A 25,885-nucleotide genomic window follows, 5' to 3' on the forward strand; every position below is an offset into this window, starting at 1 on the left:
CAGAAAATTCTAATTAGACTGCTGAATGACTAACTAATGAATGAAGGAAGGATCCAGCTGTGAGTCACCTCTCAGTCTGGCTTATTACTTCACCATCCCTCATTTTCACATGGTGAGATGCAGGAAAAAGTCTCTTTAAATATGTCACATCCCAAATTATTAAATTTTAGGTACCTGCACATGAAAATCTACCTCTTTTGTAATAGAGGCATCTTAAAATGATATATTATATTATCGCTGAAACATGTCACGCAGTTATTCACATATGTCAAAGCTTAAATAACATTTATTTAAAGGATTTTTTAGATTTTGGTCCCATTTTATATTCAACAACACGATGTTTGCCTTTGGCTTGTTCCTCAGCCTTAATTTTCAGTTTTGGCCCTCTCGCGCTAAAAGTTTAGAGACTCCTTTTGATAGAACCTGAACTTTACTGGAAATAAATGCCATATCTCGCAATGTTCATGGACATAATGTGAGTATCCAGCTCATCAAAATCAAATAAATTCATTGGCCCATCTTCCACCCTTCAACCAAGATTCACGAAAATCAACCCGCTAGTTTTGAAGTAAAACTCCAATAGAGAGAGAGAGAGAGAGCGAGAGAGAGAGACACTGTGCTGAGGTGTTACTGTACCTGGTGAAAAAGTGGACTGTGTGTAGCAGGAAGTCCCAGAGCATTGAGACACATCCCCAGCACCATGTCATCCGGGGCGTCGTTGCTGTAGCACTTGCAGCCGCTGCTAAGAAGTTGAACCACGGCTTCTCTACTGAACACCATTCTGCAGAGATACGGAGCCACACATCCAAAATGTTCACCGGGTTACATAACAAAACTCGCTTAGCTACACTAGAAGTAGTCATTAAACAATCATTGGTTGTGTAAGTCTTTAAACTTCATTCTAAAGGGTCACTGGCTATTTTCCACGACAAATTGTGGAGTGAAACCCCAAATCAAGCTGAAAGGAAGGTGTGTTTTCCTCTGAATCAACCCTGTGCAACATTGATGTGACATCTCTTTTGGAAGAGTGGCAATTACACATGAAAAAATGATCTTGGGCTGGCAGAGAAATCGCTCAATGCTGCACAGTCAGTTTGTAGGAGCTATCACTTTTGCTAAAACTGGCAGTTGCGTCGTTGCCATGTGTCATGTCTGTAAATAGTGTTTTTCACACAGCTCCAGGATGGTCTGCTTTCCTCCAGTACTGACAGCTGATATCAATTTGTGTGAATTGTCCAGTTTAAAAACATACTACAATGTAGGGAAATGCAAAAATTCCAATTATTTTTTTTTGTTGCTGTTTGTTTCCTGCAGTAGCTGCGTATCTGTGGGTGTAGTGTTACTATGACTCCCTGACTTATCAACTGATGACCATCTGTTTACTGTATGTTGTGCTGGTTTATTCCACATATATTTACTTCAATACATCCAACATCCTGAGGGGAGGAATAGCAGTTTTGAATTGAAATATTTTATCTTTGAATTACAGATAATACAATGTACAGTCCTTTTACTGTGTCTACATCTTTCATTGTAATTCCCCGAGCATCCGTGCTGTGAAACTCACCCACCACCCCCGGTGATGTAGCTGTATCCACCTTGGCTCAGGCCGTACCCATACCTCTCCCCAAGACACACCGGTTCAGATGGGTTGTAACAGCTCAGCAAGACTTGTAGTCTGGGGAGACTGCAGGAAGCACAGATCAAACTCATCCCACACAGGTGCATGCGTATATAAACACACACATATGAAACCGCTGAAATAACTGCTCTCCCTCAGGCGTGATTACACATCCAGAAGCTTCTGCATGATGGAGCAACTTGACAGATATAAAGTGAAGGCAGATGGACTTCAATTTCTGTTCTGAGCTTTTCACTGTACATGTTCGACAAGACCATAATATCTCTGGCAATTCATTTTCCCAAAATGGCTTCATTAAGAGTGTTTCTTATTTTCTTTTTTACAAACTCTTTTCATTGCCGCAAAACAGAATCTGTCAATCAAATGGAGAAAATGAAATCCATCCATCCATCATTGTCTATCGCTTACCCTGTTCAGAGTGGCAGGGGGGCTGGAGCCTATCTTAGCTGTCTTTGGGTGAGAGGCTTTGTTCCCCCTGGACGGGTCACCAGTCCATCACAGGGCCAACACATAGAGACAGACAACCATTCACACTCACAGCCACACCTACAGTCAATTTAGAGTATCAATCAGCCTCGTCCACTCTTGATGTCTTTGGACTGTGGGAGTAAGCTGGAGTACCAGAGAGAACCCACACAGGAACAGGGAGAACATGCAGACTCCACACAGAAAGATCCCCTGCTCAAGCTGGGGCTCAAACCCGGAACCTTCTTGCTGCGAGGCAACAGTGCTAACCACTTCACCACCGTGCCGCCAAGAAAATGAAATATTGTATAATGTCGTATTTTAAGAGTGAAACACTGAGTGTAAAAACGTTGGCGCGTTAAAAACATACCTGATGAGTGTATCGTCATCCACGATGAGGAGCCATTTGGTTTTTGGAACATCACTATTCAGAAATCTTTTCAGGATTGCAAATGTTTTCCCACAGTGGCCTGCAAGGAGAGACGTGAGCTGTCAACTGACTGACCGTATGAATCACACATTAAAACAAACAAAACATCAGCACACACAGCCAAATACTGATATTCTTATTTATTGCGGGTCAAAAATGAACGGATTGCTTCAAGCTACAACAGAGCGTTTTTTTTCTCAGACCAGCATTTATCTATGAGGCCCTGTGCTCGCTTTTGTTTTGAGACTTTGTCGCTACCAGGCAGTCTATTTTCTGTTGAAGCGTACGAGGTGAGCATGCTGCCACTTTTCAATCATTCATCTAAATCACATCAATATGTGTTGAATTTTTGAACCGGTTCACACGTGTCTGCAGTGTATACACACACGGTTGTACCAATAATAACCTACAAGCACACAGGGCAATATCCTTAACCTCTCCCTGTGTCTCCTTTGGCTATTACAGTTTTGGCTGTAAAATGTAGAATGTATATTTTTGGTTGAAATCACTCACTTCTCTCACAATCAGAATTTGCTACATTTGCTTGGATAACATTTTTAAGGTCTCGAAGAGCTGCATGATTAAATTATCCATCCACATTCAATCCTGCAGAGGGCTAACTGGAAGTAGGCGGATGCGGTTTACGGTTATGAGCTTAATGAGCTTTGTGTGAAATCATTTGGCGAAGGCTTGTTCAGTCGTAGAAAAATACCATCACTATGGCTTTCAGGTCAAATTATTCAAGAGTTGAACTAACAATCACAATTAGCATTACAAAAACTAGCAAGAACTCAAAAGCTACAAGCATTCAGTGCAACAAATTATTTTTTCAGCCACAAAGCTCCTGTGGGAATCCGACCTGAGCTAGAACAGAGGAACTTTTGCAAAAGAGTTAGTAATTACACATTTGTTCTCTTAGGTAGGTAGAGGCTGGGGTAGGTAGATACATCAGCTTTTATGGCGATCAAACAAGTAGCTGTATGTTTAGAGGCCTGCTGCTTTAAAAGAGGCTGTCACCCTTGTAAGATTTGCACAAAAAAGTCCTCCTTTGCAATGTGGGGAATTTGTTTTCATAAGCTTTGTGGGCAGGAGGAAAACTTTTGTCTACATTCTGACATCTCAAAGAAATAATAATGTAAAATTTGTCATGATGGGCCGGGATGATCAAACTTTATCTTGGGCATGTTTGACATGGCTGCCATGGACTGTTGTTTTCAAGAGTTGGCAGAACAAAATGATCTGCCAACTCTTGCAAACAACAGTGGAGAGGTAGCACAGAGTAGACACAAGCAACCAGTGGAAATATACCTATGACAATTGAAATATCTGCACACCATCTGGGCTGAGTGCTGAGACAATAAAATCCCTGGTGGCATGCATCACAAAGAATACTGAAGCCTTATTGTTTTATTTATAAGGCACCCAAGGTGTTTTTGCCTAGAATCTGAATATAGAATAAGAAAGGACACCTTGAACTGCTGACAGGAATAAAATCCAAAAATGTACTTTTAGAGAAAGGCCTCCAGACAAGCCTGAGAGTGTAGCTCTAGTTGGAGGAGGTTTCTTGAGTGACATCCAGGAGAGTGGGAAAGATGCAGTACGTCCATGTCTCGTGCAGTACCATTGTTAAAATGTTAGCCAAAAAAAAAAAAAAAAAAGCGTAAGCACTGTAGTAATGCTGCAACAGCACAGAAGGAATGAGAATTGTCTGTTATTCTCGAGTCTTTGTTCGTGTCACAATGGAGGTTCAACACACTTGAACAGTTGAACGGCCGATTAAGCTTTGTGGTATTTCAAGATCTTGCATCACTTGCTCAGACAAAAATTGTTAACCATAGGCGTCGAGTATATTTTCCCGTGTTCTAAAAGTACTGTATATGCACAAGAAAGCGTGCATGGTTTCCAACAGATTATTTCAGTTTAGAAAGTGATTTCTGAAAGCTGGTTTCTGGAGATGTGAATTCAAGATGAAACTGACTGTTCTTGCAGTTTCCAAAATGATTTAATCAACTATTTATCTATCCATTTATTTTGTTAATGCTTTGTTGTGAACTCTCTCATCCTTGCACATAGATGCTGTACTCTTGTACTTGGCATCTACATATATTAATGACATGTTTTTAAGATTTGGCTCTCGCAAGCATAGGTCAGGGAAGTCAGTGGAAGAAATATTGTCAACAGGAGATTAAAAAAATAAACAAGAAAAACAGAAGAAGAGCATCACAGGTTGGTGACACATTGATGCCTGGGACTGTTCATTAGGCTGCTCACAGCAATCATTAGCATAAACCTTGAGCTCTCGGAGAGGGTAAGGACGGAAGGAAATTATGCATGTCTTGACTTTTAACTCCATTTTTGTCTGATAAATGATTCAGTATGATGTTGCTATGTGGCTCTGAGGAATGTATAAACTGCTTAGCTCCTGCTCACCAAAATCATATATGATTTCATGATATTAGGCCAGAGGTTATAAGTCACAAAGGGACTGATTTCATTGCATACATCCGTGTCAAATTACAGTGCAGCGACAGTTTTGATATGGCGCTGCAAAATCAAGGTCAGTTCTGAATATATTTTTCAAAATCTCCCCTTCACTTGACATTTATACTAAAAAGTACAGCAGAAACCCATCTACTTTGCATTACATCATGATATAAATGGCAACATAAGTGCTCTGCTTGACAGAAAACATGTGCAATTACAGAGCTGACAGTTGCCTCAGAATCTGGCTGCTTCCCAAACAAGAGACAATCTCACTGCCTTGATGATGGACTGCAGATTGCTGCCAACAGTTCCAAATTAAGTTCCAGCGCTCCCAATTGCAAAATTAAAAAGCATGCAGTGGGTGACAGAATCAGCAACTCTCTCCCCACGATTATCTATGAGGCCGACTTGCGCAATGCTAGCCTAAAAAAATTCCATGAATTTATGTGTCATTTATTGGTCAACAAGAGTAAGATAACAAACTCAGAAGGATGTAACTCCATCACTCGATACAGAGGGTAAGAGAACTTGTGGAGTGATGCAAATGAGCAGGTCTGAGGAGCCAGACATCCTCCAGTTGAACAAGCTGACAGCCTGTCACCTTCGCAGCATGCAAACTGTGAATGGGAACAAAGGCATATCTGCTGAAGTGAAGGAATGTGATGTCAACTGCATGTTTAAAAATCAGCTATATGATTAATTTTGCTTTTATAAATGCAGGAATCAATTTGTTTCAATGGCATAACCTTTGTTTCAATGCCATTAGCAGCTGAGTGGTATTGACCGAACACTCGTGACTGGGAAGCGATTGGTAGCAATACTTAGTGCACAATTATTTAGCAGCTGAACTTTCTGCTTGTAAAGCTCGAGCAGCAATTAACTGTCAAGCAATTGATTATCTATTCAGATAAATTGTTATCATAATTTTTTTCTCTCTAAGAGAACAAAAACAAACAATTACTAATTCCACCGTCAAATTGGCAAGTTGGCTAACGTGGATGTAAGAATTCATTTGGTACATTTATTGTGTTGTGCTCTGCTCAAGAGAACCCCCCAAAATACAACCATAAAATCTGAGTTCCTACTAAACATTCAATTAAAAAGGAGAAGAGACTGAGCAGTCCAGAACAGCCTCTTTATTCTATTTCTTGAGAGTTATATTCTAATTTTTATACACTTCACACAGCAGACTTACAATTAATGCTGTCAGGATTACATCATAGTCCCACAATTTGTACCTAGGTGACATTTTACAAAACTAACAACTGCACAGCTGACTAAATCTCTTTGACATCATGTCATCAATTTCCTTGAATAGTCAAGTTGTGAACTTCCTCGGTGACGCAACTTGTCGATTGTGGTCGGCCGTTTCACTTTATTTTTTACAAAAAGCCCCATGTCACAAAGGTAACTCCTTAACACTAGGGATCGCCCTACTATGGATATTCATCATTTTTCATATGATCCATATAAGTATGCTGTTATTGACTAATGTACAAGAAAACACCCACTTAAACACTGTTCCAATAAAGTTTTTAAAATTGGATTCAGTTCAGTAAAAGCCTGGTGGGAACTTCAGACAATAACATTCATCCTAAAAATGTATGTTTTAAGAGTTTTTTTTTTTAAATATATGTATATGTAACACTTTATGTTTTCGGGTTTTGACAAGATTGTAGTTGATTGGTTACAGAGCATAAAGCCACCGGAACCTGGTTACGAACACAATGAGAAGGTGGAGACAAAGTGAGTATTGAAGAAGGGTTATGAATCAAGCAACCTCATACAAAAGGTTTCATTTTTATGGTGATAAGGTTTTCTTTAGCAACTGCAGGTCCACGTGTTCTGTCGAGTAGCCTCACCCAGTCTGCAGCCAGTCACTGCAGGGAGGCAGAACAGGATTAACAAATGAAAAAAACAAACAAAAAAAAACAACATCCTTGGAGAGTGGAGGCGCCTGCAGACAGTAACTGAGGGAAGTCTGGAGACTTTTTCGAATAACAAACCCAAACCCCCGCATACAGTGGGCTGCAAATGACTACAGCCGATGCATCATCCCATTAAGGTGTAACATGAAAGGTCTTAGGTGGCATTTTGTGCCGACAGCCATCAGATTGTCAGATAATTTGCACCCAAATAGCCCCTGTCTCAGGCGAGCAGGAGGGTTCTGAGGAAAGAGAGCCGGTCCTGTCTTTACATACCAGTTGCTGCTTTGCGTGTTCACACTCCTTACTGATTGTTACACACTATGCTTCTTCATAAATTCTGTTCAATTCAATGAATGACTCACTTTCTATACACCTGACCTTGTTCTGTCTGGTTCCGTCATGGTGCTACTCACTGACACAACGATATCATTTCTAATGAGGAAACTCCATTAAGATTGTTGAGAAATGATAGCTGTGTGTGTCCCCTCAATATCTTGAAAACGACTGTGAAAACCAAAAAAAAACAAAAAATCAGACCTTTGTGGCAGGTTCATTCTTATGAGAAAGGGAGCAACATATAAAACCTGGCCCAAGGCCACTGAAGGCTGGGATCTGACTTAACTGATAGGAAACTGGAGGTGATAAATAGGAACCACTGTGAAATAATATAATCCCTGCTGGGCACAATAAAGCACAGGCTGAAATGTTCCGCTAGAGGTAATGGTGGAGGCCACAATATGCATATCCACTCATCCATCTGTTCCTTATCTGGTTGCCAGCCATCAGTAGAAACAGGCCAGCCTCCTTTAACCCAACAACAACCACATTTCAGAATGAGCAGGAGTTGAGTTTCAATTGCACAAATGTCGATATCAAAGCTCTTAAACAAACAAACGGGCAAACAACGTATCGGAAGCAAACATTGCACTTATTAAATGCCAACAATCTGTTGAAATCAGGCGGCAATATTCACAAAGCCTCACACCATCAAATGTGCGCTTAACCGAGCTCAGCAAAATAACAGAAGTTAAAAAAAGGCCATTTATTACCTCAAATGCATAAAAAATAAAAACACAGAACAAGAAGCAATTCTTTCTGTTTGTCCATTTTATGAACTTAAAAAGACAATTCAATCATTAATGTAGTTATTTTTATTGCAATTACAACTCAGGTACAGGTTTTATCCTCCGCTACAAAAACATCCAGTGGGTGAAGTGCAACATGATAGATAGATAGATAGATAGAGAGAGAGAGAGAGAGAGAGAGAGAGAGAGAGAGAGATAGATAGAGAGATAGATAGAGAGATAGATAGAGAGCTAGATAGATAGATAGATAGATAGATAGAGAGATAGATAGAGAGATAGATAGAGAGATAGATAGAAGATAAAACAAAATTGGAGAGACTCGTATCTTGTATGCAAGGACAATAAAGGCAGTTATTTTAAAAACAGGATTTAAAAATAATTCTACATTTATTTTCAGTTCTTTTCAGTTTTACGGGTTTGATTCTCACACACGCCACAGCAACCTCCACAATGTGCCAGCCTTGCATATTGTGTAGAAAGTTCAACATCCCATTTTATTTTTCATGTATCTCCGACCCTGAAACTTTGCAAGGTCTGGCAGTGTTTGGTAAGGAGGCCTGAAGTTCACGCACAGCACTTACCTCTTTCAGTGTTTGGTACTCCTAAATTAATGGTTGGTATTGAAGCATCGGCGTGATCACTGTAGTACTCTATGAAAAGGGCATCCTTTTCCCAGGTCTTCTTTATGACGGGGACTAGAGCAAAGTGGAAATAATAAATACTGTGACCACTAAATTCACAATAAAGAGACCTCTGGAATAGTGTAATGTTGACCTTTTCCCCTGAGCAGATGATTATTTCATATTTACTGCAATACATGGCCTCTCCAGTGTGTCTGTGTTTTGGCTGGAATATAAGTTTATATCATTGACAACCGAAACACTCCTCAGTAAGGGCAGAAGAGGAGATAAATAATTAAATTACATATTATCCTGACTGAATACTGATATGACAGAAATTATGACGGCCACGAGGCGTGTGGAAATAATACCATGCAAGACTTTCACGCACACGATGTGGACAGTGCAAACATGTTCACAATAAAAAAAAAAAAATCTTAATAAATCCATAATAAATCTCAACAAATATCCATCCAATATTTATTAGGGATTACACAGAATTAAACCATAGAATATTCATTTACTGCAAAACATACACCACTCACAATTTCAGTGATGGTATTTCAATGCTTTAAATCCTTTTTAAAATATTGTTTTTAAATTTAAATGGTTCTGTAAAATACTAGAACTTATGCCCTTTTGACCTGTGCATAAAACAGTTTCTGTCTCTGTTCCCCTTTCAAGAGTGATCACTTTAAATGTAGTAATGTTTTAAGTTGTGCATCATTAAATGTAGGCGGGGGTGCCGTTAAACTAGTTTGACCCACAGGTGGCTTCAGTCCATCATCCCCAAAATACGTCGGCTCCTGCTGCAAAAAGCCAAAATGGTGACGGCCAAAGTGAGTCCACAGACAGGTGATGTGATCCTGGTGTCTGCATCCATTTCCACAAGATCGGGTATCTGCTCACAGCTCAGTGGTGCTCAGATGGCAACAGCTCAGACAACACTGCCCGGCTTCCCTCTGTCGTCCCTTCCCTACTGGCCCCAACTGGCCCCCAAAGCTAGCAGCAAACATTGGCGAAGCCATGACAGCTGCCACCGTGGTGTTTGTGCTCGGGATGATGACCTGACAGTCAAAAATATCAGGCTTCACATGTCCAGTATTCTCTTCAGCTCAGATGTGAGCCGCTGGATGGTCCCATTTCCTAAACTGGACTATTTGGACCAATTTTTTTTACGACAAACAACTGAGAGGAATTAGGATTCTCTCTGCTGTGGAGGACCTCCACGGAACCACAAGGCCAGGTGAGAGCTGTGTACACAAATTTGTGTGAAGTCAGTCTTCTGGGATATCCCTGATGGCAGATTTCCTTGTGTTCTGACAGAAGCACAGGCAGATGAACCACCTCTTTTGTTTATTTTGATTGTTTTTTCCCCCTCCCATTGGTTGCAACGGTAGCAATGGCATCATTCCTCCGAGACATCATGTGACTACAGATGATTTCCAGCCAAAAACCCAATTTTGGCAATCTGCGAATTTTTGAGGGTCCAAAATATTGATGCCAACTTGGGAGGATTTTACTGGATGTTTTCCAGAGATATCCCCTTCACAAGGCAAGGAAGTTAAAGTGCCTTTGACATCCAAATTTAACCTTAAAAGTTCATCAAAGTGAACTTTTTATTTATTTTTTTATTTTATTTTTTTTTTACCAAATTTGTAGAAAATTCCAAAGATGCTATTTGGATATCATGTTCACAAGATTGGGACTACAAAACAAACACAACAACAAGCGCCCCTGGCCACATCTCTCACCGGCATGGGGCCTAGACACCAGGCTACAGGGGTTATTCTGCATCAGTCTGGCCCAGATGGATATATTTTTTTAGCTTTGCCTGTTGTCTTTCCGCAACTCTCCTCTGATGACCCAGTGCCAGCTCTCTGAAGAAACTCTTAATATGCACCGTTTGTTACAATACTCAAGCTAGTTTGACTTCATGGATGGTGGCTTGTCCAGGGAGCTCAGCCGCAGGTGACTCGCATGCTGCCTGATGTGGGTATTTCCAGGAAATTTAACAACCATTTCCTCCTTCTATTCACACTGAATCCTTCACTCATCAATTTTCTAACATTACAATTCCCGATGGATCCGATAAGGATGTGACTCGCCAGATCTGTCGGTTTTGTGTCTCAGTTGTCCTGGCGAGAGTATATGAGCCCAAACAGAATACCCAGAGATCTGCTGCATCAGCTCCAGGCTGTGTTCAACTCTCATAAATCAAAAGGAGTGAATCAGACTGACGTATTCAACACTAAAAGAACCAACCAAAAACTAAAAGTTGTGTTGGCTGGCCTTTTGTTCCTTTGAAGGCACTAAGAAATTGCCAAGTGAAGCGATGAAAAGTAATTAAAAGTGCCAAATATAACACCATTTTTTTTTTTTTATCACCACATTCAAATGAGTCAATAAACAAACTAAACATAAACCAGTGCGGCTGCTTGCAAGCAGACAGAGGACAGCAGAAGCTTTAGTGTGTACTTAACATTAACGATAAAAAACCTTCAGATTTCTGGTGATGGAAATGACCTTTACAAGCATTCACAGGGCAAAGCTTTTCTTCTATTTCACATGAGCAAAATTTACTGAAACAAAGCTTCAAAACGGTTTACCTTATGCTGTTTTGTTGAAGCTCAAAATGCTCAGACATTCAATTAAACCGCCAGAAAAAAACAACGGACGTTTAATTGTAATTTACAAATTGGTTTTTGCGCATTTGCATTTCTATAAAGAAAACATGTACTTTAATTACAACGGAGGAGATAAAGCTACTTGGAACAGCATAAAGATTCTTCTACATTTAAAGACCTGATGTGATGTCCATTTCTTTTAGTTGTTTATTTACTTTTAATAAAATATCTAATGAATGGTGAGGCAAAGGCAAGTCTTTTTTTTATTATTTCTTGCTTCTATTTAATAAAAGGCTGAGAAATAAAGATTTTTGTGGACAAGTCTTTCAGAGAACTCCCAGACTCTTCTTTTTAAAGGCTCTTAAAGCCTAGTGACAAAGCAAAGTACACATGCAGCTCATCCTAATTGCTTTGTGATCTAAGCGCACCTTTGATGTATAAATGTAATATTCATTTTCACGCTGTCTACTTCTAAAGCTGATAATGGCAGCCTGGCAGAGGGTATGGTAATGTAAGTAATTAGTGCACTCACTTTTGAGAAACACTCTTTGAATTTAGTGTACACTCTGTCTGATCCCTCTGTACTTACTCCCTAACTCAGTCTATCCACTGGACCTGAATTTTTCATCAGGTTAAAAGAGAAGCAGACTAACAGCAGAGCTCGCCAATAAATGGCTAAACATCAGTGAGTGATTTTTGAACATCTGATGGGATTGTTGGATGATCATTCCCAGTATCAAGGGGGGGGCAAGGCAATTACATACCGCTCGCTTTTCAATTAAATTCTGTCAGACTGAAGTGGAATACTCAAGTAAAAGATGTGGAGGAAAAACTCTTCCACAGTCACAGCTGTCAAAGGTAAAATAAACCCATTACAGGAAAACAACAGGAAAAAAACATGCACGATATGAAGGGAAATTGCGCAGATCCAGGTGACTTACCTCTTTCAGTGTGAAACTTCTGACATGTTTTGACGGCAACAAATATATCTTCCTTACTTACAGGCTCCCCCTTTGATGACAGTAAGAAAAAAAATAGGAGATTATTAATACATAAACATAAAATACATCAAATAAAATTCAAATTATATCAATTTTATATGCAACTACTGACTTACAATGGTAACAAGATCCATGGGCGTAATCTTGGAAAGTTTCTGGACATAGTCTGAGGTAAAATGGCCTCTAAGTGTCTTGGAGTCTCCCTCTGAAGTTAAAGATGGTGGATACACTATAGATTATGTGGAAATCTGAGGCGTATAACAGGCTTGGGATTGTGAAAGCTATCAGCATCTTCGACCATGGAGGATAGTAAATGAAAAGAAAATGACTGAAACTGAAAATTCTCCATATCCATTGATATAAAATCAAGTCCAAAATGCCTGGTTTTTTTTGTTTTTTAGTTTTTTAGCACAAATTGATCGAATAAATAAAAGGCAAAGAAAATGCACTCAGACTGGATGGAAGAGCATCAGAGTTTTTGAAGAGGATCAGTTTTTCGTGGAACTTTTACAGAGCACACGCTGTGTGATGTGCAGTGACAATCTCTTGACAGGATTGATATGAACAGTCAGACTTACAAATACCAATAACGACAATCATTGGTTTTTTTTTTCTTAAAAACTGTAAAGCAGGTCAAAAGCTCAGCTTAGGTGGTCATCTTTAATTTGCTTTCTGAGACCAACAACGGTCTAGAAACAAACAAACACACAAACAAAAACTCCAAAATGTGCTTGATAAATAACTTTAAAGATTTAGCGCGGTATCTGACCCCTACTGTTGTTTTTTGATATTATGTCAATTATTTCATTACTTTAAAAAAGTCCACAAAACCAACTATGAGAAACAAGTGAAGCTTTCAGGCGAGGGGTCCGGAGATTATCGGCTTGAGTGACGATCAGTTACCTTGTCAAGCATTTTTCAGATGATTGGAATCGGGATTTTTAAAAATCAGATTGTGGATCAAATAAAAGCATTAAAAAGATGCTACTTTAGCTGTGCTGCAGCTGCCTCTTCCTGACAGTCTTCTATTTTTTTGCAATCTAAATTTTCAGATGCGATATGAAGCTCCTTGAACGTTTTCTTTAAAGGGTTATTGCTGAAATGTAATTTCAACATTACTAAAACATTAACATGATGTTTTGTGTTGGAAATTATGATCTTTTGAATGCTGACATCATAAATCTAATTCAATTCATTTCTACTGATGTCTGTCAGGGTGGTTACAAAGAATATGTAAGAAAAAAAAAACGGAAAAAAACATTCGGTCAACTACGACTTCAGGTTGTACTGATTCAACGGATTTATAAATACATTTTTTTGCCCACAACACTCCCCTGCAACTCATACCAATATGACCACTCCTGGCTTCCTTTACATGTATGCATGTATGTCCACTATGTCCACTTCTTATCAGTCTGATGATGGCAAGCTGCACAGTTACATATATTTGAGGACATGGAAAGCATTTGTTCACATACGGCGTCTGAAGACGTCTCGATTATTTTTTTCCCACTTTGGCCATGGGTTGTCATGTCAGACGACTTCAAGTCTGATACAATTCTGAAAAGTGTGTGTTGCCGGATATAAAAAGGACACGTTAATCTGTCACTATTACTTTGTTGATTGCCGTCATTCGCCTCCTTGAATATGTCTCCCAAGACTCGTCTTTCTTCGTTGACATTGCAGCCGAGTGCTGCTGTGCTCCCCCCCACTTGGCAGTTTGTCTTGCAACTGTTAGGACACTGGCTGATCATGAAATATCCCCTCCAGTTTTCTCTGGAAAGAAACTTTTCCCTGGATACTTATTAAACCTGTGACTGTGACCTTCATCCTTCTCCACCGGTTCCTTGAGACGTCCATTTTTCTGGTTAAATGGATGCAGTTTTATGACGATATAGAGATTTCCACGAGGAGGGAGGTTTAAAAAAACAACAACAACAACAACAAATGAGTATAAATCTCAGGGTTCAGGCTGTGACGCAAACGTATCAGTCTGAAGAGAGTATGCAGGATGTGACTTGAATCAGACTGGATTAATCACCCAAACTTGATGGTATATGACAATCAAAACTGGTGCTTTCAGGTGCAGCTCTAGAATCCCACACAACCCCACCACCTCATAATATCACACAACAACAGGCTTTAACTTACTAGCATCCTAGCATTGGTCCAGTAAATATAATTCCAGCAAAAGTGCAACAGCAAGTGTCTGACCCAACCAGAAATCAGAGATGACCCTCAAAGTAGTACTTGGTGACCCACTCATGATGCTTTGTCCTCAGCCCCACCCACTCACTCGCGCCCTCTCCGATACAAACTGACATTAAGTCTTGCAGTATTCTCGTCTCAAATCCAAGTCTGACATATTCACTTGCATAATATTCCAGTGAGCTCTCAGGAAACTTAAAAATAGAAGAGTAACATTTCAGTGTGCTTTTTTTTTTTTTTTTAAACATATATGCTTAAGTATAAATACGCTCGGTACAAAATTCCTCCAGATGTGCCTCCAGCGGATAAAAGGATAATAAAGTTTAACTTACCTAGTTTATGTAATGTATAAGAATAAATAAACTCTCCTCAAGAGAATTACATAGCGAAAAGGCTCATGGGAAATCAATCTGAACACCAATAGCGTCTTTATTTCATAAAAGAGGTATTTAAAGTGTAGGCAGGCCTCCCCAGGGGGGGCTCCAGACAGTTTCATATTATCATAAGGACATCAAATAGAGCAGCCTAAATGTATGTGATCTGTGGAAGATACACCAAGTAGTTTTACTGTTTTTCCTACTTTCCAAGAGGCAGAAACTCATAAATGACTCAGGATGGACTGGTTTTCATGTTTTTGGTTTACTCTGAAGTTATGTAATAGCAATATCAGGCTAGCTTGGTTAAACAGTTGAATGTCGGGGGTGTGTGTGATACTGATCCTTGATGAAAATGATAAAGTAAGTAATGTAAATAAGTAATGGGGGGGGGGGGGCATTTTGGACTTTGACAGCCCCCTGTGGTCTATAGCCATTACAACACTCCACAATCCACAATTGCAAATGCATCATGGAAAAACATATCAAAACACACTTTATTTTCGATTCAATACCACTAAACTAACGGTATAGCAGGGGATGCAACTTGATAGTAAGTGGATGTTGCTATGCAACAAGGGAGTATTTCTTTCTTGGTTGAGCGTCTAAATTAAATATCGTAGACGTCTGTCTTTCTAGGCTGACGGACAATGTTCTGCATTCTTCTGCACAATTTCAGTTGCTTTGAGGCTGCATTTGTGGACACAATGCAAAAACCCCACAATGAAAGGTTCTTCCTATTCTAGGTGTAATTCTGTTCTCTTCCCATTTCCTGGAAATTGAGGACAATCAAGCTGATCTGGATGGCGAGCAGATACTCACACACAGTGGAGGCGTACTGCTGAGAGTGGTGGCACAGTTCTGAGCCTGGAGAGAGTCATCCGGCTCAGTGCACAGCTCAGGAACTGCAGTGAGATGTGGGCCTTTACCATTTTCCCATATATACAAGGCCACCTGCAATAACATATATAGACATATCGAGCTTACATAGGCAAGATGCAGTCATTTAGATATAAATGAGTGATGATGACACAGGGAGACAATGACAGCTGGTGAGATTTACTATAGCTCTTCAAAGAAAAGCAAAACAAGATGTAGGATTTCCTTTCAGCTTTCCACAGGGCAAGATAGAGATCTTTTTGTAAAAGAATATGTACTGAGGTTGGCATCAGTGCTCTCTGAGGATCAATCACTCACCAATATGAGGTATTTGAATGACATGGGTTTGGGCATCCTTACCACATATGTGTTAATTAGTCAAGGAAAAAATTTAAACTAGTAAAACAGACCGATGTCTTTGTGAGAAAAACAGAATAAAGTGTGTTTTATACCATTTCTAACTGGACCAAGTTTCCAAGTTTAATGTCTCATTTACTCAAGGAAATTCTTAGACGTTTTCCTGACTGAGTTTTAAAAATATGAAACTTGATGGTGCACCATGACAATCCTTGAAGGTAATTCACTTCAAGGATAGACGGATTTCATGCCGTGCTTTTTTTTTTTTTTGGTGTAAACAAATGACAGTAAGTTGATGTTTGCTCGAGAAATGAAAAAACTGCAGAAAATGGCTGAAACCAGGAACTTCATTATCAGTGTCCAGACACCAGGGTCCGGGGGTAACTATGGGCATCTCACCTCATGTTTCAGGTCAATGGTGAAGTCAGATTTAAGCGGCTCTCCTCTCACTTTGTTTGCAAGCCTAAAATAACAAATCACAGATTTTCAATTGAAATATGCATAAAATTACCAATAAAAAAAAAAAACCTCAATAGTTATTGCACATATTCACCGGACTACGAGGGGGATGCTTAAGGCCCAGGCAGCAGAAAAGTCTGGATATTTAAAGATGGAGGGATTTTCTGCAAAGGCGTAGTGATGGATGATGGTTGACTCCTCATCATGGAGTGGCTTACCCAGGAACCATTCCTGATAAATGAGAAATAAATGACAGAATGTCCACACCACCGCAGGTTAGTTCTCTTTGCTTTAACATGTTAAATTGAGTCTTTTTTCATGTTCACATTACTGTGTACTTAAACAAATGACACACTTGGGCTTTTGGCCCAGTGTATTTTAATTTAATTTAGTTTTCACCCTGCACTTGCCAGAAAATCTTTGAAATTCTTTCTAGTGATTAAGTTTGTCATTGGCTGTGAAAATAAGGAGATTTCTTGATAGAATGAAGTTCAAAGATGCCAGGTATTTAGCCATCTAGAGTAAAAATACATCTATCAATCTATCAAAGTCACAAAAAAAGTATTTATATAACACGATTCTAGTTGGTGATTTACACGAAGAAAATGCAGATGAGAGAGACTCTCCTCCTTCCTCGTTAAATGAATCACGGGGGAGTCTTCCTCAAATCAATATCGCTCTCATGATTGTACACTGAAGATGGAGCTAAAGCCAGCAGCTGCTTAGCTGTATAAACCCACCAACACATCTAAAGCTCACTGATTAGCATGTTGGGCTACGTGACTTTTGATTAAAACATAGAAAGACATAAGGAAAAAAGTATAAAACCAGACAGGTAATAGACCTCAGCTGCTGGTGTCATATTGCATAACATTTAATGTACAGACAGAATCAATACCAGCAAAAAGGGAGAACATAATTATTTGTTAAAAAAAAAAAAAATCAAAGAGGTCAACTAATAACTATGTATTACTTTTTGAATATTTCCAAATCCTGAACTGGATTGTTTATGAATTTGCTGTACTCGTTGTATGTTTCTTCTATCACCTTTTAACTGATGAATCATGATGATGAACGCATGAATCCCAGATGCAACTTGACCTTTACCAAGGTGATATTACATTAGTCAATTTTGCCTCGACCAAACTCAGTTTTTGCTTGAATGATTTCTTCCTTGGCCCATACTTCACCCCTTAACTGAGTCTGATGAAAACCGGCCTCGTACTTTTATTCTGCTGACATAACAAACAACAAACTGCACCATTCGGAGATATTGTTATCTTAAATTGTCTGGTTTCAAAGTGGTGGAAGCTCATCTAAAAGGATAATCAATGAGGACATAAATTGGATAGAACAAATATTGAGTGAGAAAACCCATAACTGGCAACGACAAGACAGCTGCAATGTGATCTAAAAATAGGACATTTGTCTGCATCAAAGTACATCCATTACAGTAAAAGGAAATAAAAAGGTGGCAATGTTAACAATTCTGCAATAATTTACCTCTAGTGAGATTTGAGAGCTTGACTTCGCCCCATGTTTACCTCTGTAGAGACTTTTCCATGATGTTGTGAAACAGTTTGTTAGAATTCATGTGCACGGGTAAACGCTGGGTCGGATACCACCGCGGCTGTTTTACAGCATTCGTTTGGTTGGGAACTCAGAGCTATTCTCCATAATTTAAGTTGACTTCTCCCGTCGAGGCTGAAAACACCGAGCTGCTTTCAGCCTTGAGAAGTCTGTGCTTTCAGACATGTTGTAATGAATCACATCGTAGGTGTTGCATCCACTTGTTGCCAGGATGCAGGAAATCATATGATTATGTAGTCCCACTCTTACTTGGAATTAAACAGCATTCACAGTTTCAAAGGACTTCCTTTAATTGTTGAGTTTTTCTGAAAAAGTTAACTCAAGCACCTGCTGATAAATATTCCTCGGCTGCTATGAGCATAATAACATCCTTTTTTTTTTTTTTCTTAGAACAATTCAATTCGAGAGACGGTGTGTTGTGAAGACTTGTCAACATGCCCAATTAGCACAAAAAAACAATGTAGCTTCCAGAAAAACAGAACTAAAATCTACAGATCACACCAGCAAAATGCACCAGTCATTTTGACTACTTTTCACAAACAGACAAAACTTTTTATTAATGCGGAGTGTTTTAGCTCTTCTTTTCATCATATCTCTAATGTATAAAGCACATGATTCATATTCTACCTATCGCCCCTCATATGAGAACAATGATTTCATGAATGTGGAGATATGCCTGAAAGGGTCCGCTGGTGCAGCTGCAGTGGAGCTGGAGCTGAGCTGATAGGCTATCTCTTAACTGATGGTCATCCTAAGCTGATGAGTTTGGAGAAAGAAAGAAAAAAAGAGAGAGGCGTATAGCGGCAAAGACAGAGAGATATATACTTACTTTATTCTTGTCAAACTTTGCAAGGACTTCAGCGAGCTTCGTCAGCTTCACATTAGTTTCCTCCTCCAGAAATACAATCCAGGATGAATTTTTCCCAAAGGAGTGAGACAAACTGAGGACACAGAAAGATATAAAACATGATCAAAACTGGCTTTAAATAATAAAACAAGAATAAATGGAGCATTGCCGTGTACAGACAATCCCTAAAAACCGTATCTTTTCATTTTAGTCCATTTTGACGAGCTATAACTGCAGTGCCTGACCCAGTCACATCAAGGCAGCCAGAGTTTCCCCCAGAGGGCCGATAGACAAAAACATAACAAGCACAGGCTTCTTTCAGGGAGGGCAGATCTATTTTGATTTTTTTTTTTTTTGATGATCAGGGAGCGAAGTCGTTACGACAGAGATCGAACAAACATTCACATGTCATTGCACATCTCCCCAAAACAATAATTAAACTCATACTGTATATTGGAGAAAGCCCAAACATATGGACGACTGTAGCTGATGTTACTATCATGCTGTTCAGACTGCTGCAAAGCTTCAGTAATAGGCTTATTGTCGCAGATACGAACATAATAGGAGGACATTTATCGCAATGTGAAGCAATCCAGCACATTTATTACGTTAGAAATGTTTTCTAAACCGATTTGTGCCATTTAAATATGATAAAGTAAGTCCTCAAAGCCAAACACAGCCTCCAAACTGTAGGGAGACAATGTTTCTGTACATTTTGAAGCCTCCGAGTTTTGATTAATGTCCCTCATGCACTCAGAGATACTTACTAAGGCAGCAGAGGAAGGATGCTCCAATCTCCCTCATTATTTGATAAACTGTGAAGAAGCAAAATCACCGGCGGACTCTGAAAGATACACCACACGTTCCACGTAATTCTAATTGTGCAATGCAATGGCGTCACAAAGCCAAATACAATTAAAGCAGCTTTTTTTCTACAATCAGGTAGCAGAGGGTGGCCTGGTGTTTAGATAAACTGTCCTTTAAAATGGAGGTCAACCCTTTGATCAATACTAATGAGCTATTTCTGGATTATCCCTGCCCCCCGCCTCCCTTTCTCTCTCTCTGTCTCTCTCTGTCTCTCTCTCTCTGTCTCCCTCCCTCAGGTAATGCAATAAAACTATTACTCAGTAAATATATTCTTCACGTTCACATAATTAAGCTTTTTAAAAATAAAACATGAGCCACAGACAGACCCAAAAAGTACAGAGACACAGACTAATCCTTGATGGGGTTCTTTATCTTTTGAGATGGTCACTGTGTCAGATCATGCAGTGCACCATCGAGTATTTCTGTGCCTTGGCTTGGAGATACATTTATATATGGGTTCAAGGGTGAAAGTGCAGCACATACAGTACATGTGTACAGAGGGTAAATACATAATCTCATGAGTAATTGCAGTAATTTGCTGAAATGCCACTGGATGGAAGGCAGACATAGAAGTGGCTGGTTGACTGTGGCTATTGGGTTCACCCCTCTGGCACTAACTGAAGGAAGTTATAAGGATTTTCTCTTTATCCCTTCTTCTCCACACGAACTCTTCTCAGGTTCACACCTGCAGCACATAACCACTGCACCTGAACTCTGCTCTCATTTTTTTCTTCAGCCTCAGCAGTGAATCAGTGGAGATGAGAGGTGGTGATAGGGTTGGACGGTGTCTTCCTGTGCTGTGGGGACAAGACCAGCTATGTCACGCTGTTGGGTCGCCCAGTGGGGGTTGCCTGCTGGTTATGTGCTACTTTGAAAGAGCTCCAGACATGAATGGATACTTCTTGCCCTCCAGGTTTGACAGTACCGTAATATCAGCACATCATTGGAATTCCACACCCTGGTAAAGTTATAAAGTATCAGTACTGTATGGCTGGTATTTTAATGTCAGCTCAGGGGAGAGCTCTAACTGGACGACAGAAAATTCTGATCTGGAATCAAAACCCAGGTAAGCAGCTGTTATGTACTGCACTTTAAGACTGCTCATGTGTCTCAATGATTCCTGGGTTACATTGCATTACATTTTTATTTCTCCAATAAGCAGCTGACATCTCAACATCTCGTTGCTGTGGTCAAACTCGCCGCCAGACACAGAACACTATCAGCCTGTGTGCTGCGTCTCCATTCCATTATATAATTATTTGTCAAATTGGCTCCATAACTAAATAAAGAAAATAAATAATTAGTCTGAGACACCTGACGAACTAGAATCAGTCAGTTGTGATTTGTTTGAGTTCATCTAAAAAGGCTGTTACTGACACCAACTATTTTTAATTCAGCAGCTCTCTTCAGTACTTGACATTTTTTTATTCTATTTTATGTAACACTATCAATATTTCATAAACACAATGACAACAACAACAGCAACAATAATAATAATAATAATAATAATAATAATAATACAGGAGAGTTTAGCTGAAATGAATCACAGAGTTCAGATGTAATGCAATCATAAAACAGAGCTTTTGCTTTAACAAACTAGTGACCATCCATCCATCCATTTTTTTCCGCTTATCCTGTTAGGGGTCATGGGGGGGCATGAGCCTTCGGCTGAGAGGCGGGGTTCACCCTGGACAGGTCACCAGTCCATCACAGGGCCAACACACAGAGACAGACAACCATTCACACTCACAGTCACACCTACAGTCAATTTAGAGTCTGGATTAACCTCGTCCCCTCTTGCATGTCTTTGGACTGTGGGAGGAAGCCAGAGTTCCAGAGAGAACCCACACAGGAACAGGGAGAACATGGAGACTCACACAGAAAGATCCCGTGCCCGAGCCGGGACTCAAACCCGGAACCTTCTTGCTGTGAGGCGACGGTGCTGACCACTGCACCACCGTGCTGCCCTCAAACTAGTGACCTTCATTTAAAAATACATACAAATTCTCAATTCTCTTCAAAGTCTTTTTCACCAAGTCAATTTAGTTTCAAAGCTTTAGCTGTTGACAAAATGTACTGCTCTATGAAGTCTATGGTGTTTATTTTGGGGGGCTGGATGACCTTTGAAAGGGGATTTGACAGTACATTTCTGTCTTTTTTAATGACACAAAACATTTAATAGGCAAGGTTATAATGACTTATATGTGATTAAAAGTTAAAACTAGAAAAACACTGTCACCTTGCTGGAGGTACAGTGCAGTGCCAGCTCTTTAAATCACTATTATTCAGTGATCCCACTTTGAGCATTGCCCTGTAGGGTCTTGCATCTCTTTGAAAAGCTTTGACAAGCCTGCACTGCCACCTCTTTCAGATGTTGCTTGTTGGAATTCTCTAAGGAAACAGTTTGTGTAATTGCATGCAACAGATCCTAAAATGTCAGACATCTCCAAGGTCGTAAATATAAACACAACATGATGTGGCATTCTTAAAGTCTGTCTGGGCTTATTAAAATAGATGTCCATTACTACACATTGATCTTTGATGACAAATTTCTTCCTACAAGCAAAAATTAATGTCATTTTTCATTAGAAGAAACATTAAAGAAGATTTGTGAACTGTGAACAACCAGGAAGTCATAGCGTCATATTTACATGATGTGACAAATCAAAGTAATATTCTGAAAACAGCACCGAGCCACAGAAACAATGCTAAACACAGAAATAAGGATTCGCTATGATAGTTTAACAACTCCGACCTAAAGCGAAATGAAAGCTCGAAACTGGTCTCTTAATACAGGAAATATAGAAAGCACTTCCCTTGTCTAATCGTGCAGCATTGTCATTCGTGATGATGCTTTCACTATTAAACCAAACAGACTGTTCCATGAGTATTACACCACATTTCCATTTAATGAACAGAAGCAGGGGACATTCCGATCTGCAAATCTGCTCTAATGATAAGAAGCTGATGTGCTTACTGAAATTTCACAAATTACATAAAATTTTAAGCTCATATCCCAGTTGAAAACACAGCCTTTTTTTTCCCCCCAACCCAGTCTCCTTCATTAAAATGTACATTTGCTTGCTCCTTGGCACTGGATGATCACAAGTTCTCGTTAAATATTAAAGTAAAAGTGGCCTGCGCAGACAGAACTGATGACTAGAGTGATACATATCTCAACATCAAAGTCACACAAATGTCTGGATTTCCTAAATACATAAAATTACAAGGAAGTGCATGATTTGATGTATCAAGTAAAGCCAAGGATGTTGTATATCTTTAACTACACATGAATATTTCAGGCGTTTTTGTACTTTTTATGAACTTTTTTTTCTGAGTGGTAAAATCAACTTCCTCCCAGGCATATTTCTAATTAGTCAAAGTATATATTTAAATTTTAAAAAATAAGTGCTGACACCATGAAGAACCATAAAACAACTCTGACTTGATTAGCTTTAATGTGTTTTCCCAATGCCAAAGTAAGAGCATGTGTGGACTTCCAAGTGCCAAAATAAGAGCATGTGTGTTATTTGTATGCCAAATTAAGAACATATGTGCGTGTGAGAGAAAGCTGGCTTGGATCTTACCTCTGAGAGGGAGTGCGCCTGCTCCAAAAACTCTGCTCTCCGTCTTTCTGCCTGCCTCACATGAAAGGAGTTGCTCTGACTCTGGATGACGAACACTATCTCCCGCAGGTCTGGAGGAACACAACGGACAGACATGTGTGACTTCTCACATACTGTGAAAGAGGATCATGGAAATCGATGACCTTCTCAGAGTCAGGCAAGATAAGACCCACGGTTTGAATAACAATGGCGAATTTGCTAATCATTATTATTAGCCTGATGATAATAACCAGCATATCAAGAGCTTAATTAGTCTGGGGAAAGAGAATGTAAATGTCACAGCCCAGACTGTGTTACTTAAAAGATTACTGTAGCAGTCTGAAGAGTCTTTCTCTGAGGTGCAGTAACACCCAAAAGGTTAACACAGCCCAGCTGTCCACGTCTGACTTCATTGTCAGTAAAACTGAGTAATGATACTGCTTGTTAAGGCCAAGGTTAACAAGGACCTACTAGCTCAAAGGGGTCTGTTTTATAAAACCTCCTATTACAAGCTACTTCATGGCTGACAGAATGTTTAGATACCATCTTTGTCATTGACCCAGCTAGCTGCAGTTCCTCTTCATGTGAAATCCATTTACAGGGTAGCAATAGTGACATAGCTCAGTGAAGAATGACATTGGCTGCACAAACAAGTCCACATAAACCCTGTGGCTCTCACGGCCTTGTACAATCAAAACTAGACCGAAGGTCCCAGGGGGAGGGAATAGGAAAAAAAAAAATCTGTCATTTTGTCTTTGGCTCTGTACAATTACATTTGACAACTCCTAAATCCTGTAAGCTGTCCCTCACGTCAAAATGAAGTATGCTGCACCTGGCAGGAATGACTGTGACAACAAAAAGGCTTTTTGAGGATTTAGAGCGAAGAGGTGGGAGCCAATATCCAGGTGGGAAGCAGAGGTGGATGTCAGAGAGTTCGCCTGTGATGATAGGCAGCTCAGGAAATTCACATTAATGAGATATGCAGCATTTTGTATATACCAACTCTGAACTCTAACAAACACATCGCGGACTGTGCCAAATAATTCCCAGTCGCTTCAGACATCTTAATTAACTACTTAGGTATTTGTTGTCATAAAATATATACGATGTGATAAATTATCAAAGGGGGCTGCTCCTGTGAAGCAAAGCTGCTGAGTCAGTGTATTTTAATATTTCGAAACATAACTAAGTAACAGTCACTGCTGACAGGTCTATAATCCTCCCTTTGGAATTGTTGTGCAAAAGCAATGTAAGGAAAAGGGGGAAGGGCAAGTGCTGACAAAAGCAGGATTAGATGAACTGCTTCCTCTGCAATTACTCCACCTGAACCCACTCCCACCTCGTCCTCAAATATTAGCACAGGGTCAGGGGAAGATACAAAGTAATGCTACAGTATCTGTGTCAGATCTTTATAATTGAGTGTAGGGGGGTGTGTTCGCTCCTTCGCACCTGTCATATCATGCGAATTGACTCAAGATTCCCATTGATCCTCAACTCCTAGCGAGGAGGGATTTACTTGTTAAATCTCAGCATGACCATCTCCCAACAGATCTAACCTGCGCCGAGAGCTGAGCTTAGAGAGCGAATACTGCTACAGCACCTCGAAATGTCCTCCTGCTGAGTTCGCTAAATGTGTGTGTACACGTGTGTGCATTTGACATCACATAAAGCGTTTGAAAGCCTTAGGTGTGATACTGTTACATCGATAAAACCAGCTGCATGAAACTAACAGCAATATCAGATAAACAGTTTGCCAATCCCTCATGGTGTAGATAATACATACCCTATGTCACAGCCAGGGAGAATGAGGGGTAAAAAAAGAAACTAATTAAGACTGAATTCACTGGCCCCGGCTCAACACTAATGGGTTTCGATTAATCATCCAACAACAGAGAGAAAAGGGAAATAGGAAAATTCCTGGAGTGTCATTATTCCTTCACCTCCATCATTCCAATGTCCTTTCAGGTGACCTTTGTGCACAGTCTCACCACTCATGACAGGCCACGCCAGAAAGGAAACGGGCAATCAATACATCTACCGTAAAGAAACAGCTCCGGTGTCAAAGACGTCACAAAGCATTTTTAGCCGGGAATAAGATTATTCCTGGTCAGAGGGAAAATGTAGTATAAAAACTATAAACTAAACTAAAAAAAAAACAAAACTCTAAAAGTAAGCAAAGTATTCTCATGAAAACTTTGCTCTGCTCTGCTCTGTTATGAGAGGTTGCTGGATGTGGTCGCGAGGGTGTTGGTTAATGGGTGTTTGGATGGTGCGAGTGGTTGTCAGAGTGCAGTGAGGGGTGGGTGGTTGCTAAGTCTTTGTTGTTGTACACTGACCAAATCGCATTCTTCAGAGCAAAGACTGCTGGCTGATCCAGGGTCAAGGCTGAAAACGAAAATAAAGTAATCATGCTTTTA

At 39.8% G+C, this 25,885-nt stretch overlaps 1 protein-coding gene across 2 annotated transcripts in view; it reads right to left on the minus strand.

The window, feature by feature from the left end:
- Positions 1-25,885, minus strand: part of b3glcta (beta 3-glucosyltransferase a) — a 56,996-nt gene that overhangs the window by 1,024 nt on the left and 30,087 nt on the right. Inside the window, exons 4-14 of one of the 2 annotated variants that reach the window (XM_086216554.1) lie at positions 23,451-23,560; positions 19,764-19,840; positions 18,979-19,090; positions 16,654-16,790; positions 16,500-16,563; positions 15,687-15,818; positions 12,223-12,292; positions 8,616-8,729; positions 2,478-2,577; positions 1,568-1,687; positions 637-781 (exon numbers count right to left, since the gene is read on the minus strand). In XM_086216554.1, coding sequence (XP_086072680.1) covers positions 637-781; positions 1,568-1,687; positions 2,478-2,577; positions 8,616-8,729; positions 12,223-12,292; positions 15,687-15,818; positions 16,500-16,563; positions 16,654-16,790; positions 18,979-19,090; positions 19,764-19,840; positions 23,451-23,560 — 1,181 coding nt within the window. The remainder of the gene's footprint in view (positions 1-636; positions 782-1,567; positions 1,688-2,477; positions 2,578-8,615; positions 8,730-12,222; positions 12,293-15,686; positions 15,819-16,499; positions 16,564-16,653; positions 16,791-18,978; positions 19,091-19,763; positions 19,841-23,450; positions 23,561-25,885) is intronic. The other variant, XM_086216555.1, reaches the window with a different exon arrangement.

Source organism: Aulostomus chinensis, chromosome 10 (assembly GCF_037954235.1).
Source record: "Aulostomus chinensis isolate RoL2024-O1b breed Wild chromosome 10, RoL_Achi_v1.0, whole genome shotgun sequence".
Lineage (NCBI taxonomy): Eukaryota > Metazoa > Chordata > Actinopteri > Syngnathiformes > Aulostomidae > Aulostomus > Aulostomus chinensis.